At 41.6% G+C, this 19,416-nt stretch overlaps 2 protein-coding genes across 4 annotated transcripts; both read left to right on the forward strand.

The window, feature by feature from the left end:
* Window positions 1-1,671: 1,671 nt before the first annotated feature.
* Window positions 1,672-7,222, forward strand: LOC130517963 (cytochrome P450 27C1). The gene is made up of 9 exons (XM_057020208.1): window positions 1,672-2,078; window positions 2,846-3,036; window positions 3,144-3,343; window positions 3,521-3,730; window positions 4,172-4,335; window positions 5,594-5,760; window positions 5,930-6,008; window positions 6,213-6,416; window positions 6,588-7,222. The coding sequence occupies exons 1-9, from the start codon at window positions 1,794-1,796 to the stop codon at window positions 6,705-6,707; spliced, it is 1,620 nt and encodes a 539-aa protein (XP_056876188.1). The 5' UTR covers window positions 1,672-1,793; the 3' UTR covers window positions 6,708-7,222.
* A 2,800-nt stretch (window positions 7,223-10,022) lies between these two features.
* Window positions 10,023-18,320, forward strand: rbm26 (RNA binding motif protein 26). 3 transcript variants are annotated; one of them, XM_057025100.1, is made up of 22 exons: window positions 10,023-10,456; window positions 10,590-10,708; window positions 10,809-10,927; window positions 11,062-11,147; window positions 11,234-11,475; window positions 11,680-11,949; window positions 12,023-12,274; window positions 12,467-12,607; window positions 12,700-12,840; window positions 13,011-13,116; window positions 13,206-13,362; window positions 13,485-13,676; window positions 14,534-14,635; window positions 14,734-14,802; window positions 14,890-14,988; window positions 15,070-15,144; window positions 15,680-15,847; window positions 15,964-16,068; window positions 16,200-16,397; window positions 16,626-16,712; window positions 16,899-17,012; window positions 17,344-18,320. In XM_057025100.1, the coding sequence occupies exons 1-22, from the start codon at window positions 10,398-10,400 to the stop codon at window positions 17,431-17,433; spliced, it is 2,991 nt and encodes a 996-aa protein (XP_056881080.1). In that variant the 5' UTR covers window positions 10,023-10,397; the 3' UTR covers window positions 17,434-18,320. The 3 variants fall into 3 exon arrangements, with proteins under 3 accessions (XP_056881080.1, XP_056881081.1, XP_056881082.1); XM_057025101.1 differs by having other exon boundaries at window positions 14,537-14,635; XM_057025102.1 differs by lacking the exon at window positions 14,534-14,635.
* Window positions 18,321-19,416: the final 1,096 nt, after the last annotated feature.

The raw sequence follows: 19,416 nt of genomic DNA on the forward strand, positions 1-19,416 counted from the left end.
ATCCTGGGGAGACTGAAAAAAATCTCCAAAGAGCACAGGGGTCTCCATCATTCTGGAATGGAAGGAGATAAGTCATCCCAGGGCTGGCTGGCCAACCAAATAGCAATTTGGAGGAAAATGTCTTGGTAAGAGACATGACTAAGAACCTGATGGTCACTGACAGAGCCCCAAAGGTCTTGTGTGCAGAGGGGTGACAGTTCCATGTGTGCAGGATCTCTGGAGCTCTAGAGATTTCTGAAAGGTCAAGTGTCATTAAGGCATTCCACGAATCTGAGCTTTATGGCAGAGTACTGGTAGCCAGATGGAAGCCACTCCTCATTAGAAGAGGTAAAAGCCTTACTATCCTGTGGCCTTAAAGAGCTTTTCAAAGCCTAAAGAAAGCTACTTTGAGCAGTGTCACTCTGTGGGGGTCTTTTCTTAACCCTGGCAAGGACACTAACTAGGTCCACACTTGGTCCAAAACGTGGTCCAGAGCACTTAACCACAAAATGTGCTAAAGGTTCACCTTTTAACAAGATTACCTGCGGCACACTGCCAAGACAACGGCAGAGTGACTTGAGGACAACTTTATGATTGTCCTTAAGCACCACCATGAGAGAACTGATCTGACCTCATGCGCCTGTCTGGGAAAGGCCTTGAAAACGTCTGTCAACTATACTTATTCTAAATCTAACCTTGTCCTGATCTAACCTAGCAGCCTGAGAGCATTTTAAGAGAATGGCAGTGTATTTTCAGATCCAGATGTACAAAGCTTGTGGCATCATTCCCAAGAACACTGCCAAAGGAGCTTTAGCTAAAGTAAAGTCTGAATACTTAGGTCAATTCAAGAATTTAGTTTTTATCCTTAAAGAAATGTACACATAAGGATCTCTCTCTCAAAGTATTAAATACTGTATATGGGAGTCCGTTCCAACATTGTTTACAGAAGAGGATGTGTGAAATCCAAAGTGTGCCGACTGCTTTTCCTCAGTAAGTTTCAGCCGCAACATTCGTCCTTCCGTACGACCTGGCATGCCTCGACCCCCCGCGGCCCGGAGAGAAAGTGGGCTCCGCTTCCACTGCTTGGCGAAGAAAATCATCTCCAGCCGTCGCTTTGTGCGGTCTGCCAAACTGGTTGCTGTGGGAGAAAAAATCCCACCTCTGTGCGGCGACCCTTCACAAGACCCCCCCTTCCCAAACCTGCCTGTCGCCTGGTTGTTCAAATAATCCCCTCTGCGCGTCATGGTAATTTGAGAATGGACAGGGAAGTGGGTGAATGTGAGTGCATCTGCAGAGGTGATTAGGAGACAGTGGTAAACCTGTGAATCCTGGTATTGGCACTGGTTACGGCTTCTCAGAGCTGAAGATCTTTAGGATCAAAAGTTTGACTCAGGTTTGCAAACATGTGAACACGTTTGCGGGTAGTTTACGTCGGGTCTTACACAAGATCAGATTTGTCTAATTTGCTTGGATGCGACTTTAATCCCATTTATGTATACTGTGTCCGCGCTGATTGATTGGTGTGACATAACGCACTCCTCCCCTGATGAGAAGAATTGCATCGATCAGCTTTTCGGGGGGAGAAACGAAACGCCCACAGAGTTAGCCCTCCCTTTTTTTTCAAGTTAACGTCCAATCCTCTTTCACAGTTCAAGTTTTTTAAGGAACTATTTAAGCGGTCCACATTCCCAATCGAATCTATTATATCACCTTTTAGAGAGGGGGCTCTGCCTTTGGGGCTCTGATTCCTTCCGCTCTCAAACTTTCCTGAACAGCCAGTCACAAGTTGAATTTTCACCCGGAGTCATCGTGAAATGTCTGTCATGAATAAATTAACAACAACGTGCTGGAGAAACTTTTATGGCGACCGCCGTAATAAGCAGATGCTCTTTGTTTTACGCTGCTTACACAAGTCGGCAACCAGCGGGACGTTTGGGATCGCCAGAGAAGAACCCCTTTCCGAAAGACTGATCACGTCAACGGATGCGACTAAAAAAAGGTTACCAAAGACCCTGGCTGAGATGCCCGGACCCGGCACCATTTCCAATTTGTTTGAGTTCTTCTGGAGAGACGGCTTTAGCAGAATCCATGAAATCCAGGTAAGGTTGTGAGGTTTTTATTTCCTTTCCTATAAAATATCTTCTCTATCACGTCTTTGAGGGGGGGAAATCTCCCTCCTCCCTGTTTTCTCCTAAAATAGATACAAAATGTTTTCTTGAAAAACTGAACTGGATACATATGCGCAAATGGCACAAATGGCTGTTGCGTAAAAGCGCATCAGCAGTTTCGTCACGGGGTCAGCTTTTCTCTGCCCAAAACTCTAGTCTGGGAGTCTCCTAATAACTGTGAATATGTTCTTCTTTTACAAAATGTGGTCCCAGGTTTTGGAAAGTTTTGTCTTTTAAAACGGTTAAATCGTGATTTGTCACATTCCAGAGAGAAAAAAACGTGTCGGTTAACGAATAACGAGGAGAAATCTGAACCGGTTACTTTCTGCCGCTGCTTTTGCACGTGTTGAAACATCAAAACAAAAGTGTATTTAAAGCAACGCAACATGCAAAACGGCGTGTGTGTTTTGTATGAGTGATTCCTAATTTTAAAATCCAGAATCATTTTTTCCGTCTCCTCTTCATAATTGTAATACTCTAATTATTGATTTCGCAACTAGCTAATGTAAAGGTGAAATTTTCTTCTTGGACCGCAGCATAAGTAGTTGCTCATCATAAAAAGGTTCCATTTAAAAAAAAAAAAAAACACTCCCAACATTTCTGTCAATTAATGAATATATTTCTTCAGACATTAAGACAATTTTTTTTAAAGTGATTTTTGCATTGTAATTTTAGATAATGTCGCGCCTCTCTTGCAGATAGAGCACAGTAAGATGTACGGCAAAATTTTCAAGTCCCGGTTTGGGCCCCAGCTGGTTGTCTCCGTGGCTGACCGTGACCTTGTAGCTGAGGTGCTGAGGGCTGAGGGTGTGGCCCCTCAGAGAGCCAACATGGAGTCATGGCATGAGTACCGAGACATGAGGAGACGTTCCACCGGCCTCATCTCTGCGTGAGTCTTCTGCAACCTTTTGGCCTTGCCGCCTAAATAGTGACCGTTTAACCATTTGCGGGTTTCCCTGAATGTCACTGTCTCACATCTTGTGTTTTGTATTTCAGTGAAGGAGAAGACTGGCTGAGGATGCGGAGTGTGCTCAGACAGCTTATAATGCGTCCACGTGATGTGGCAGTCTTCTCTGATGATGTCAGCGAAGTGGTTGATGACCTGATCAAGAGAATTGTGTATCTACGCAGCCAGAGCTCTGATGGGACAACCATCTGCAACATCAATGACCTCTTCTTTAAATATGCCATGGAAGGTCGGCAACATCTAGTTTTGCTTGCAAATTGCCATCCATAGTGAGATTTTTTCCCCCGGTTAAGGAGTTTTGTATAAAACTACAAACCCCAGAGACGTTGAGAGAGCAGCAAAAGTTTAGCCACACAGAAAAAGCAACTGTTTTTTTGAACATTTGCCTTTTTTTGTGCCTCTGCAGGTATAGCTGCCATTTTGTATGAGTGCAGACTGGGCTGTCTCTCCGAAAAGATTCCCCAGGAAACTGAAGATTACATTGACGCACTGCACCTCATGTTCAGCTCTTTTAAGACGACCATGTATGCTGGCGCCATCCCCAAGTGGCTTCGACCGGTCTTCCCCAAACCGTGGGAGGAGTTCTGTGACTCCTGGGATGGACTTTTCCGATTTAGTGAGTGGCTGATCTCGTGTTGACTTAAGCAGTCGTTCTGGTAACCGCAGTTCAAGAAAACTACAAAGACTTTTTACCTCAAATGAAAAAAGGCGACGTTCCTTTCGGCCACAGAGCAGTTTAACGAGGTTCTAAAGCTAAATATGCAAGCCACAGGTTATTGTCTGCTCAGTCTTGTTTTCTAAAATGGTTTCAGTAGATACCAAAACTTTTGAAAAGGAATTTCTTATAGCTGAAAACAAGATTTAGATTTGCATGAAAAGCATAGATGTTTCGATAACAGGCTGAAACCAACAGAATGGAATCTTGCTTTGCATATAAATCTCTACTGCTGTACCAGAGGGTTCTGGGAATATTGGCTACCTCATTATGTAACAAGCTCTTTATTTTCTTTTCTTCCATACCAACTATTCATCCCTCCCTCTTCTGTCTCAATCCTAGGCTGTGTTCATGTTGATAAGAGGCTCAAACAAATTGAATCCCAGCTGCAACGTGGAGAGAAGGTGACGGGAGGTTTACTCACATACATGCTTGTTGCCAAGGAGATGAGCGTCGAGGAGATTTACGCTAATGTGACAGAGATGCTACTAGCCGGCGTTGACACGGTGCGTTTAGGGTTATTAATCCACTCGGTGGGGGGGGGGGGGTATTAGGAGCGGGGAGCTCCAAGATGTTTTCCACTCGATTAAAAAACCGTGTTACATTTTAAAGGAACATTTTTATAATATAAGAGCTGTGCTCTCACCTTAGTACAGACTTATCACACCTCATACAAACCATTTCAGGCGTAAATTTAAGGGTCTAAACATATCCATCTAATGGGGAAAAAGTCTCTTTGGAAACCCAAACTTTAAAAATCTTTCCAGGATGCATCTGTGGATGTGGCTGCAAACTCCACAGTTCCTGCCTAATTTGTTTGGGGCAATGTCAGACCAATGAGAGTTATGGGTTGAGAGCCTTTTGTTCTTAGCCAGGGGCCATGGAATAAAAGGGTGTGTGTGTTTTTATTGAACTTGTTGGAACGGCCACTTCCTGGTAGGGGGTGGACTCAGACCCGGCATTACCTGACCCTGTGGCTCATATGCCTTCTCTCTGTGCACACAAGAGCTGTCAAGACACATTAGCAACAGCCAGAGTTGTAGCCAGCACAAGGCAGAAGTGAAATGAGATGGAGGGGTTTCGGTCTGACTGATGCTGCCATGATTACTAAGCTGGTGTTATAAGCATGGTTACTCAGAAAAGAAGAGCAGAATTTGGGAATGTGGGAGGATAAGAGGCAGTAGAAGGGAATCCTTTCCAGAGGCCACTGCATGTCTTCTCTCTGTGTGCCTTAATTTAATTTTCTGTCCAACGAGGCATCTGAAATTGATTTTGTGCAATTTCTAATAAATTAAACGTGTAAACATTTAGCACAAAGTAATACGCAACATGCTTGTGTGCTGGCAAAGTTTTTAACAATACAAACTGGTTTTTATAATCAATTTCTCCTCCTATGTTATAGGTTTATATTTATCCCCTGAGAGTTCAGATAAATAACACACTAATGTAATTAATAATGCTCCATGGCTGAGTGCATCTACTTAAGGTAGATATGTTGACTGTCTTCAAAAGAACGGATTAAATGCCGGGAGTGCAGCTGTCCTTGTCTGCCGTCTCAGTTAAGCACGTGGGTTTGGTCTCTCTGCTGTGAAATACCACTCGCTGCTTTTCCAAAACCTTATGCAACAGCATGGAAACACCTGCGTCGGCTTGCACTACACTCCCACTGGAGCAAAGATTTTTTTTAATAAGGGAAATGAATAATAGTGTAATGAAGGTCTTGTTTAACGAATAAGAATCTAATTATAATCGTATCTATTTTAGACGTCGTTCACCCTCTCCTGGGCCAGCTACCTGTTAGCCCGGCATCCTGATGTACAACAACAAATCCACGCAGAGGTGATGAGGGTTCTGGGATCTGAAAAAGTCGCTACAGCTGAAGATGTCCAGCATCTTCCCTTCATCAGAGGGCTCGTCAAAGAGACTCTCAGGTACATGCCGCGTAGATTTGGGGGAAATGTTCGGTGTAATATGCCCACTTGGCAAAGCTTTTTCCGTATGTTTTACTCTATTTACTTATCTTACAATTTAGCACAGTAGCAGAGATTAATGCGAAGCACTGCTGAATAACACTCTTTGTTTGCTCCTTCCTGGGAGCAGGCTCTTCCCAGTTCTCCCAGGCAATGGTCGAATTACGCAGGATGACATGGTGCTGGGCGGATATTTCATCCCCAAAGGGGTAAGACTGATACAGACATAATAGATTTGAGTGAACAGCATGCATGTGCAGAAGGAAATGAAAAAAAAGTGACACTGTATCTTCCAGAATGCGTTGACATAATGACATATGATCCTGTTACCCTCAAAGTATCTCCCATTCAGATGTACAGTAGCCCAGCTGCCTTTATTATGCAACTGACTTTTTACAAACCATTTTTGTTAGACTCAGCTGGCCCTGTGTCACTACTCCACGTCTTTGGATGATGAGAATTTCCCCAGTTCGTTAGAATTCAGGCCGGATCGCTGGATACGTAAACATTCCTCAGATCGTCTTGACAACTTTGGCTCCATTCCATTTGGCTACGGCATCCGGAGCTGCATAGGCAAAAGAATAGCAGAACTGGAGATGCACCTCGCTCTCATAAGGGTAGGACATCAATCTTTTCTTCAAATCTCTCCAAGATGTCTTCAAGCCTTTTTAGATATGCATCACATATAGAAGGATTTCTTGAAAAATCTGTTTAGTTTTGATTTGAAACGAAAGTGCAAATCTAATGACAGTCAGAGTGACATATCTGTGTTTTTACTCTTTGGGCAGATCATCCAGAAGTTCCACGTTTGCGTGTCTCCTCTAACGACTGACGTCAAGGCCAAAACACATGGCTTGCTCTGCCCCGGGGCTCCAATTAACCTGCAATTCATCGACCGGGAAATCTAGACACACATTTTGTAATTTGAAGTTATGTCTTTTTGGTGCTGTTGCATTGTCTTTAAAACACCGTTCACCATTAGATTGTAGCGTCTGAGCAGAGACAGACATTTTACTCTGGTTTTATTCATGTCCTCCCGCTTGTTTGTGTGCAGGGATGCTGCATAATGTGTTAATGTGATGTAGTGCTCGTACAAAAGTAAGAGCTATTTGTGTATGGTTATTAATTGTACCTTGTGATGCACACTGCCTTTTGGTCTTGCTTTTTGAAATTGTGAATAGATTGTGTTGGACTGTTTATTTTCATTGTGCATGTGTGTAAAGGGAGTACCAACAGTAAAACCTACAGTCACTGTAGTGTTTCCTCTTATGTTTGAGAAAGTAACTGACAGGGTTGAGGGGTAACTATGAATGTATGATTGAAAATAGTCTGTTTTAAGTGGTACAGTGTTTATATTTTTTTGGATATCATTGAAGTTTTAAATGTAATGGGCTAAAAATAAATCACGTGCAATTGAAAAAGACCTACGATTACCGATTCCAATAAATACAATGGAAATACAGAACATTTTCTTCAGTAAAGAGATGTCACTTTATACTAATGATAAAAGCAACACTTTTGTTTTCCCTCCCATTTTTCATGAGCTGAACTCTTTCTATGTTCACAAAAGGCCTAAATCTTTCAAATATTCCCAAATCGGTCTGAATCTGTGTTAGTGAGTTTTTGAGATAGTCCGTCCACGTCACTTGATCAAGCGTGGCGTATTAGGATGCTGATTGAACAGCATTATCAACGCACATGACCACCAATTGCCTCATGTAGCGCAACACATCTCTGTAACCTCTTTGGAGATGGCTCATGACAGAGAAATGAACTTCACTTCTCAGGCAACAGTTCTGGTAGACATTCCTGCATTCAGCATGCCACGTGCAGTCTTCCTCAAAACTTCTGTGGCACGGTGATGTGTTGTCAAACTGCACATTTTTATAGTGGCCTTTTTGTTGCAACCTAAGGCACACCTGTGCGATAATCTTGAGGTCTAATCAGGCTGTTGATATTCCACGCCTGTGAGGTGGATGGATTATCCCAGCAACAGAGAAGTCAAATTATCAAATCAAACTTTATCTAAAAGGCACATTTCATACAAATCTGCAACACAAAGGGCCTTACAGAGGGTGACAATCCTCCTGCCCCCACAAATATGCACACAGAGATACAGTTAGAATACACAATCACACACATAAGCATGCAAAACATACGCAGATAATCATATACACAGGAACACACACTCAACCCCTGCACATAAAATAGTTCTCCCTCAAGAGACATAGCTGAGCACTGAGACCTGAACTGAGGAAGAAGCTACCTTTTGGGTCACCAAAGTCCCCCAACAGACCTCACCCCCACCCAGGAAGACAAGATGCTCCACGCCAAGGTGCAATGCTCTGAAAGAGCTGTTGCATGGGAAAGAAACCCCATCGATAGACCAGAGACACTTGGGTGGTCTGCTAAGGAAACACTGGAGCTAAAAACCCATGGAAGGAGAAGGGTATAATAAGAACAAAGGTATAACAGTAGAATTAGATTTAAAAAAAATAAAATTTAAAAGTAAGACAATAGAGCGAAGTGTATCACAGTAACATAGACCACAGCAGGTAAAACTAAGGTTAAAAACTAAGGGCATAAAAAAGGAAAATAAGAGCACAAATATAAAAAGTAGTAATGGAGAAATCAAAGCTTCACAATAAATTAAGGTGTATAAAAGCCAAACATGTTAAGTCAGTTAAAAGATGGGTCTTGAGCTTCTTTTGAAAACATCAACAGTTGGCCCTGAGGTTCTTTGGCAGGCTGTTCCATAACCGTGGGCTATAACGACCGAGTGCCACCTCCCTGTTTGTTTTAGAGCTAACTAGTGGTGTAGCTAAAAGGCCAATACCAGAGAACCCCTGGGTCCACGAGGGTTGATAAGGTAAAAGAAGGTCAGATAGGGAATAAGACCCAAGAATGTTGACACACTTAAAAACTAACAAAAGAACCTTAAAATCAATCCTGAAATGCACAGGGAGCCAGTGCAGTGATTTTAAAACTGTTGTAATGTGCTTCCGCCCTCTGGTCCGCGTCAGCATTTGTCTGGCTGAGTTTTGTAATAATTGTAAATTCTAAATACACTTTTTGGGAAGCCCAGTGCGTAGGCCATTACAGTAATCTATGGCTCAACACAAAAGCATGTATGAGCACCTCCCTGCTGATGTGACAGATGATTTATGCTCATTATTGCACATTTAGACAGATATGTGAAGAATATTTGAGAGAAATACACCTTTTGTACAAACAGAAAAAGTTGTTTCAGTTCAGCTCATGAAAAATGGGAGCCAGAACAAAGGCACATTTATATTTTTGTTGAGCGTTTTTAGATTGATGTATGGTTGCCATTGAAGTCTAGTACTTTTCACCAGACCATTGTGTTTTTATGGATTGTGACTGTAATCATCTGTTTTACAATGTTTACAAGAAGAGAAATATTGTGGTGGATTGTAGCATTATAGGAAGGTCACACTGGTTTGCATGGCAGAAAGTAAAAATATTTTATATATTTATTCCATATATATATTTATTTCAAAAGACTTTTGTCCAGTCAACATGATAAACAATTAAAAAATATTAAATATTTTAAGACTGGGTTTAGTTTGACCTTAACAGGTTACAAATTACCCTGGCAAAAGATTATTTATTATTATAAATTTTAAAAAGTAAAAAAAATTGGCATCTTTCATGTGCACATCACTAGGAATCACAATGTAGTTACCCAGAGCTGTCAGTGATATCTTTGACTGTTGCATAAATTATAATTTACATTGTCTTCTACTTTAAAATATATATAATCAAGATATTTTGTAAAATAAATAATGTGTAATAATTAAATAATGTGGGAGCATTGTATGCTGATGTGACATTAATCTTCACTTTCACAAATATCACTTTGTGCATAGAAGTATTATTAAAATTAACGATACCTAATAATAAATTACTAATTATTATTCGGTTTGCGTAGGGCTACGTTCACAATAATATTTTTTTTTCAAGCATACACCGCAATGAATTGTGTGATTTCGTTGCCTCATTTTTTTTGTTAGGAAGGCAAATCTGTAGCATATTGTAGAATATTTGTTTTCCCTCTTTCCATTTTTAAAATAATTGAATAACAATTCGATTAAACACCCAACACCTTATGGCGACCAATAAATTAGACTCAATTTACAAGCGATGGTCGAAGAGACTCTCGCGAGATTTAGCTCACGAGAAAACAAACGGAAGTAAATAGTTACTATGGCATGATCAGCGAGTCAGTGGGTAAGATAGCAAGTGCGGCGCAAAAGCTCCAGCATTTTCACATAAAAGGCTCATTTTCAAACTGTTCTAATTAATTTCGTATACGTTGAAATTGAGTTAATGCTCCTCGTATGTACCTTAAGAAAAGATGCATTTAAAACATTGAAGAGTCGTTTATAAAGTGTGGCCTTGAATACGTATGCTAACGTAGCTAATCTCCTGCAATCGCTGCCGCGGATGAGAAGCTAACTTCGTAGCATAGACCACGAGTGGCTAGTTGCTTTTAGGTCAGCAGATATTCGCAATTTACAACGCCACACAAGTGTTACATCTGGCCTTAAAAGAAGAAAAGGTCGTATTGGTCTAAAATGATAATTGAAAACCTCGATGCCTTAAAAACATGGCTGTCTGACACCCTCGAGCCTATGTAAGTAATATTAGCTTAGCAACACACCCAAACATTTCACGTTGCATCGGTTGCCATTCGAAGTGATTAAAAATCGCGTATATATCTACATTATTTGTATGATAATCTGTTTCATATTTGGTTTGAATTGCAGTTGTGATGCAGACCCTTCTGCTCTGGCTAAATATGTCGTTGCCCTTGTAAAGAAAGACAAAAGTGAAAAGGAACTTAAAGCCCTGTGTATAGATCAGTTGGATGTATTCCTTCAGAAAGGTAAAAAAAATCCTTTTATTCAAGAAAACTGTATTTTGCAGCGACGTCATTTGGTCTGTACAGTTAAAGCACATTTTAAAGTTTGCTTACTCTCTTCCAGAGACCCAACCATTTGTGGATGAGCTGTTTGAAGCCATCTTAAACAAAAGCTATATGCCACAAACAGAGCTGCCATCCTCAGTGGCCAAAATGGAAAAAGATGAACAGAAAAAAGACGAGGTAACCTTCTGATATGATGTTCAAATATCATGCTAGTTTGCTCACAGATGTGGTTGTTTCTGCAAAGTATGGAATTGTTTTCAAGGCTTTTGGCTCACAGTCTGTATTCATGTTTTGCTTTTCTGTGTTCCTAGCCTAATCGCGAGGAAGAGAGGGAGAAGAAGTTTTCTCGTCGACTGAATCACAGTCCTCAGTTAAGCTCTCGCTACAGAGATGGCAGGTATGTGTAGGTGTCTGTTTTGCAGTCACACGTTTAACTTGCATTTTTTGGCTAATAATAATTCCTTCGGCTGCTCAAATTTAAAGGAGAGGAGATGATCGTAAGAGAGACGATCGCCCAAGGAAGAGGGAATATGACCGGAACCCAGTAAGGAGGGACTCTTATCGTGACCGCTACAATCGCAGGAGAGGGCGCAGCCGCAGTTACAGCCGAAGCCGCAGTCGCAGCTGGAGCAAAGATCGCATGCGTGAGCGCGACAGGGAGAGGGAAAGAGAAAGAGATAACAGTAGGAGCCACTCGCAGAGTAGAACTCGGTCCAGAAGTAGGGGTAAGAATTTAATAAAATATATTCATTTCAAGCTTCCTTCACATGGTTGCCCATAAGAGTTCAACCTTAGGTTAAAATAAATCAAACTTAGGTTTTAAAAGTCAATCTTTGACTTTGTTTTGATTATGTCTTTTGAAACATTGTACTGACAAGTTTGCAAAAAACAACCCACGAGTTAATTTACTGTTCGTATTTGATTTGCAGAACGAGAATCTGGGAAATTAAAGTATGAGCAGGATCAAAGGGCTGAGAGCAGCGATGGCTACACCCCAGCACCACTGGTCTCCACAGCAACCACGTCACATTTCCCTGTGCCAACTCTGAGCAGCACCATTACAGTCGTTGCGCCCACCCATCATCATAACAACACATCTGAGAGCTGGTCAGATTTCCACCCTGATCATCCTGTGGATCATGTTCCGTTTGTGAGGGCGCCTCCTCCTCAACAGAGGAAGCGATGCCGGGACTATGATGGTGATCATTCAGTTCTCTCTTCATTTAAAGTGCATTTTAATGGAGTATTGATTGGTCTTGTTTTGTTCTTTAGAAAAGGGCTTATGCATGAGAGGAGACATGTGTCCATTTGATCATGGAAGTGACCCAGTTGTAGTGGAGGATGTCAATCTGCCCAATATAATGTCCTTCCAACCACCACCACAAATCCCAGGTGTGGAGCCACCTCCGCCCCCAGGCCTCCCACCACCGCCACCACCACCTCTCATGAATGCCCCTCCTGTAAACCTCCGGCCTCCTGTGCCCCCACCCTGTGCCCTCCCACCTAGCCTTCCACCTGTTCAAGGTAGGAATTCAGATGATATTTTTTCTTTAGACTTTGGGTTTGATTTTTTTGTTTTATCAGCTAAAAAAAAAAACCCTTGCAATGTGTAACAGTGGGAAAACAGACCAAATTATTTATTGTTGTTGTTGGTGTTAATATACTCAACACAGCATTAGTTATGAGATGTCTTTTGTATTTTGTCGTCCCACACAGGTCCCCCTCCCCCCCTTCCTCCATTACAACCGTCAGGTATGGATGCTCCTCCCAATTCCATTACCAGCACTGTTCCCACCATTGTCACTACTGGTATTCGGTGCTCACTTCCCCAGGCCTCATTGCCAATGTTCAGTTCTGGTTAGTGTCTTCCTTACATAAATTGTTGCATTAACAAATCACTATTAATGTAATTTACCATTTTAATTTATTTTTTGGTGTCTCCTAACCAGATACATATGATAATGATGGATACAATCCCGAAGCTCCCAGTATCACCAACACTTCCAGACCACTATACCGCCATCGTGTCAACGCCCAGAGGCCAAATCTTATAGGCCTTACAATGGGAGATGTAGACCAGCCACAAAGAGGTATTACATTTCACAACTAATGTGCTAATCTGAGCCAAATTGGGCATTTTAAAATGTTTATCTGTTATTTAGGTAAGCAAGAGCAAGGCTGTCGCTGTTGTCATTCCTGCTTTTCTTTTCTGAAAAGCTGCAGTGTGAAAACTGACCTGTCACTGTTCCCCTGTTAACAGGGAAGATTCCAAACAACAGTATGAGGATTGTTATGGAGTCCGACTCCAGAAAGAGGTTACCTCCTCACGATGGTGGAATCCCTATCAAAAAACCTCGGTTTGACAAGTGAGGGACCGCTGTCGTCAAACAGACCCTTCAATCTTCTTTTAGGAATACCATTTGCGCTGAAATGATCTTTTCTCTCCTCTGCATAGACCCAATTTCAATAAACCCAACCACCAGGGCTACCACAAGAGACTTCCTTTCTCTCTAAACACCAAGCTGCTGGTCCGGCAAATTCCCCCTCTGCTCAACAACATCAGCAAACTCAATGAACATTTCAGCAAGTTTGGAACCATCGTCAACCTGCAGGTCAGTAATTCTTTTTTATTGGAGATGATTTGTACAGCTGTACACCACTTACCAACAAAGAGAAATGCTTTATGGTTGTAATTGATTTTTTATGTCCCATTGTAACTTTTTTCTTTAAAAAGGTGGCCTACCAGAATGACGGAGAAGCGGCATTGATCCAATTTGCCTCTCCCGATGAGGCCAGGCGGGCTATCCAAAGCACAGAGGCTGTCCTTAATAACCGTTTTATAAGCGTGCACTGGTTTCGTGACAATGGGAATGACGGTCAAGGTCATTCTCATTCACAGTTACAGCTTCGGACGCAGCCTGTCACGGTAATCATTTTTTATTCTACGGGGTTCTTTTAGTGCTTAAAATGTAACTACCAGTTGCCATAATATTTCATTAAGGTTAACTGAATGGAATCAAATAGTGTAAATTGCATTTAAGATTTCAAATTGTCATTAAATTAGGCATTGAAATGTGATTGTGGAGGACAGTAGTTCGCAACATTTTTTCAAACATTTGCCTTGCTTGAAAACATCGAAAGGTCGTCTTGAAATAACTCAGATTCAGCAAAAGCTTGAATATTATGTACATACAAATCAATAATAAAACCACTGCTTATTATTAGTATTATTATTATATAGTATATACACTATATAATTGGCAAATATCTTATTTCTTATAAACTAATGGGAAAACCTAGGTAAAATGGTCACCTTCACAGTTTTTTAAACCACTAGCTTCACACTATTACTCTTTATCAACATTTGCGGCTTGTATATTTTCTGGAAAAAAATGTCCAAAAACTTTGCCAAGTACCAGAAGAAGCAAAAAGTTATTTTGCTAAAAGTTAATGTCAGTTCCTCCTGTCAATATCAATTCCTTGAGTTTTTTCAGCAGTTGCTGTGGACTTGCAGATTCTTTGCATTTTATTGGTAGTCCTGTCACAAACTCGTCCGTACTCGTGTTGAAAAATAGTTTACACGTTCTTTACAGTTCCGCTGGCGCTCTTCAATGACGCTTTTTAGCTGGTTGGAAGTAAAATTGGCGCCATCTGCTGGAAGTAACGCCACGCATCATAATGATGGCGTTTTGCACGATATATAAAAAAAAAATCAAATGTGGATTATGTCCAGTTTCTTCAGAATGACTCAGGTCTGATTTGGTGTAGTCTTTGTTCTCACAGCAGCCCCCGGCCACATCTTTGAAGCAGTCTGTCAAAGATCGTCTGGGACCCCTTCTCACTGTAAACTCTGAGCCCTCCCAAGGTTCCACTATAGCCTCTCAAGTATGCATGTGTCCTTTTTGACAAGTATCTCTCCAGATCTGCATTAGGTGTAGATAAACACAGATTCTTTTCTCTTTTTTTAAAACTCTTTGTTGCAGAATCCTTCGAAAACACCAGTGAAGGAGCGTTTAGGTTTCTCGACTAAACCAGCAGCTCCAGTTGAAAAGGTGAGTGGAGCATCGACCCCCCCCACCCCAAAAGTCCCGGTACTCTAATTTAAAACCTTAAATGGTTTTGCCGCTTTTCACTTTTAGGTCTTTTCCTCATCGATGGGGCTTACAAAGACTGTGTACAACCCTGCAGCAATAACAGCAGCTCAGAACAGCTCAGAGGAAGCCCTGAAGAAGAAGCTGGTAAGACGAGAGGAAAACGTGACATGTTTCCATCCTCAGAAGTAAATGCATTGCCTAATCATTACCCTTCCACATTCTTAGGAAGCTCTAAAGCTACAGCAGGATGTCAAGAAGAAGAAGCAGGAAATACTGGAGAAAAACATTGAGACCCAGAAGGTAATTCAGCCCGGCATAGAGAATTACGGATTAACAAATCGGTTACGGATGCACAATTTAGCTGTCATGCATATTTGTTTGGACTATAGAGCAGCCAGTGTTGCCAACTCTCCAATTCTGCATGGCAACTGTTTTTATTGTCAAATGCTCCTAGTGGCAACTTTATTAACTGAAACTTCAAGCAAAAAATTCAACAACATTCAAGTTTTATTTTTACTTGTCTGTAGTTGACTCAGATCAAGTTGTGCAGTGAGAATATATATGAAGTAATATGCGTTTATACGAGTTAAAATGAATCAAATCTTTGCATGTGTTTGACAATAAAAGTGTGTATAAATGCATGTCAACAGGTCATGTGTTGGAATAAAGCTGTTGTAGTCGAGATTACTGTAAAGTGGCTTAGACACTCAAGTCTTTGTGAGTTGTGTGTGGGAGTAAAAGCTAGCCGTGTTGACATGTGCAGTCATTTCCATGGAGTTAAATGTGACTCAAAATGCCGAAGGTTAATTAAATTCTTTGTTCCTTATCTTTGCAGCTCCTTCTGTCCAAACTAGAGAAAAACAAAGGAATGAAGGCTGAAGATAAAGCCAAGTGCATGAAAACCTTGAGCATGTTGATAAAGAGCATCTCCAAACTGCAAGACGAGATAAAGGGAGTGTCAAGCAGCAACAGCCAACAGCGTACTGCCAAGAGCAAAGCACAGGTTTTTACATTTCTCTATCAGTAGATCACAATGTGTGTGTTTTTAGATTTGCTTTTGTGTTGCTCATCCTTCAGTACCCTGAGTTTTGATCTGTCTAATGGTGATTTAATATTTAGGCACAGAAGGAACTGCTGGATGCTGAGCTGGATCTATACAAGAAGTCTCAGGCTGGAGAGGACACTGCAATGCTAAAGCTTCAGTATACACAGCTGCAAATCGAGGTAATGGCTTCATACACCTTCTGTGCACTTCCCATGTCACCGAGTTGTGTTTTAACAAGTTTTTCTTTAAGAAATCAGGAAAATTAAGCTCCAACTTCGTGTTTTGTGTTTTTGTTTTGTTTTTTACACAGGCAGCTAAAAGGGGAATCCTGGCACCAGGACGTGGCCGGGGTCTCTTTACCCGGGGGCGTGGCTCTGCCAGGGGAAGGGCATCCAGAGGGCGAGGAAGAGGCGCACCAGTTCATGCAGTCGTGGACCATCGCCCACGAGCGTTGCAGATTTCTGGCTTTGTTGACTCGGACCGTGTTGACTTGTTGCCACATTTTGCTGTAAGTCAAGTTCCTGCTTGATTTATAAAAAAAAAATAAAAATGACATTGCAGGTTTATGTCTACGGATAAACCGCAAAGACCTTTGATGGAAAGAAGCAGTTGGAGACTCTGTGTTTCCACTGTTGAAGTGAACAGCTGTGATAGTTTGGCAAAGTTTGGATTAAAATGAACACTATAGATGGAATGTTAAAAAGAGTCACTTGTTCTTTTTTTCATAATTTTGAAGCAATTTGGAGAGATAGAAGATTGCCAGATTGATGAAAACAACCTGTCTGCAGTGGTCACTTACAAGTCAAGAGCTGAGGCAGAACAGGTGAGTCCACTCCGACTCACATATGGAGTATATTAACAACTGTAATACCGCAGCGTATGAAAATACACATTTTAATCCAGTTTTATAAATTTCCACATTTCTTGTCAAGCTTGCACATGTTCACATATTTCAGACGTGTTAATTGTTTGTTGTCCTTGCCCTGCCTGTTATTTTTCCATCTAAAAGGCGGCTGTTTACGGCGTGAGGTTCAAAAACCAGACTTTAAGCCTGGCGTGGCACAAGGCAGCCATGACTCGCAGTCCAGCAGATGCTGATGAGGGAGAACAAGAGAAGGATGAGGTTTGTAGACCTTCATTGTGCTGTTGTTCATTTCAGGCAAACGTACAGTTGTGTCTTAGTTTTGGTGAATACTTGTGTAAATATTCGTGAGATTTAACCCTCCCATTGTGATTCATTCGGAGAACACAAGAGGGAGCCGTGTTACATCCGGGGATGGGCCAGAATAGCTTTCCATCTTAGTCTGCGTGCAGCGGCACAGAAAATTGATTCAATTTAAGGAAAATATCAATTCTTTAACTTGCTGCTTCGCAATTATTCCTGCTTTTGTTCACTTTACACTCATCTGTATTGATTCTAGATTGTTTTTCTCCCCACTTCTTTCACTTTCCAGTATCAGGAAGAGTCTTTGAGTGACGACGCATTGTTGCAAGACGATGACGAGGAGGAGGACGACAATGAGCCTCGCTCGTGGCGCAGATGAAGAGCAACCTGACGCCCCTTGCCTGGTTGCATTGCTTCAGGAGTCAAGCAACAATCCGGCAACTTTCTTACCTTAGAGCTTGTTACTAAACCAACAGGGCGCATTACACTTGGCTAGATATCTTTCCCTCACAAATGTGTAACTAGCAGAAGAAATGTGCGATTTTGAAATTCATTTTAATAATTTAATGATGTTGAACTTTTTTAATGCTCTTAATGTAGAAATAGTTTTTTTTTCCCTCCTATGTTGGTTCACAAAACACAAATGTTTGTCCTGACACTTCGACAAAGCTTGATGGATCGTCAGATTTAAGCAACAAACCTGTGTTGTATTTTGATTGGATTATAAACTGTAGCTTTTGCTGAGAAGTATTAGTTTAACTGATTTAAATGCTCATATGTATATATTTTATGTCTTGGCTTCACTTTGGATTGTAAAAAAAAAAAAATAAAGAATTGAAATGGTCAGAAACTATCCTGCCAAAAAAACAAAAAAAACTATGGCAGTGAGTTAAAAAAAAACAAAAAAAAAACACCAAAGGGGTGCAAAAAAGAGACCATTTCAAAACAACAAAACCAACTTTTTCCCCTAAAGAGCAAACTTCCTACACTTTCCTGCTATATGTTCCTGGTGATCAACATATTTTTTTAAAAGTCAAATTCCTGTGAAATGCTGAAACTTTTCTCTTTTGTCTGGTGCAGGGTGAATCTGAAGGGCAGTCGCTTGGGTGGACGGGCGCTTTCCTGGGGACCGGAGGCTTCCTGCAGTCAGAGCTGAGAAGAGTACTGGACTCTATTTTGCCCCTTCAAAAGTGTTCAATGTTTTATCAATGTGTGACTTTAAAACATGTTTCTATATTTGCCGAAGCATTAAAATGTAGTTGGACCGTCTTGTTTCCTCTTTCTGATGCTGATTCAAGATTAGTTTGAGCCTCGTGTTTAAAATCTCAGGTTTGTGAACAGTTGTGGGTTTCAGTTGAAAATAGATGGTTAAACTATGTTGATGGTGGGGATGAGGTGCAAAATAGGGCATCTCACAGTATTTAGGACTCGCTTCCCTTTGTTTCCTTTTCAGGCATGACTTCGAGCGAGTGAAATCTGTCTTACGTCACGGGGAAAATACCTGTAACAATGTAGCTTGACAAACGGAGAGTCTTTAAAATCTCACCCAATAATTTCATCTTGTACAGATTTCTTTTCTAAAACGTGGGTTAGAGTGACCTCTGTCGGTCCACCAGCCCCCCTCTGCTTTCTACGCGAGGTGTTTTGGTGAAAGGCTTTTTGGTTTCTGTTGGTTTCCCCCTGCAGAGAGGCTCTCCGCGTCACGGCTCCCACAATCCCCCAGCACAGGAAAGGACAGGACAAATAACCCAATCAGTGTCCGCCTGGTTCAACATTCCTGAGACGCCCCCCCGTTGCCTGTCACGCTTGCAGAGATAATTGTGAGAAATCAGAGTTTCTCCTGCCGTGGATCAGCCGTTTATCATCCGTGTGATCTCGTTCCCCCTCTGCTGAAAACCCACCTCCCCTCATCCCTCTCTGTCTCAGCATGGGAGTGTTAAATGCCCCCTTGCTCTCCCTCATTTACCTACCGTAGTGCCACCTCACAGGCATCATTTTGGTGCCACGCACCTGTTTTATTTTTTTTTAACTTTTTAATGTTTCTCATTGGCACTTTGTTGGGTCCCCTGCACAAATAACCCTGTTAAGAGAGCAAAACTGCCCCCTCCCACGTTGCCACGACAGCAGCGTGCCAGAGCCCGGTCCGTCTCTGCGGATGTCCCGGTGGGATGAGGATGTGAAAACGCTCCGGAAATATGAACTAACAAGTTTACAGCACCGCTGTCATCCATTATAGAAATCTATACTCACTGTTTGGTGTCCGAGTGACAAATGAGGGGGACATTTTGGAATGAGCTGCAATATTATGGTCTGCTGCGCGGCCTTGGCCGACGTGAGCACACTTTACAACACTTTGTGTATT

This window comes from Takifugu flavidus, chromosome 2 (genome assembly GCF_003711565.1).
Source record: "Takifugu flavidus isolate HTHZ2018 chromosome 2, ASM371156v2, whole genome shotgun sequence".
NCBI classification, from domain to species: Eukaryota; Metazoa; Chordata; class Actinopteri; order Tetraodontiformes; family Tetraodontidae; genus Takifugu; species Takifugu flavidus.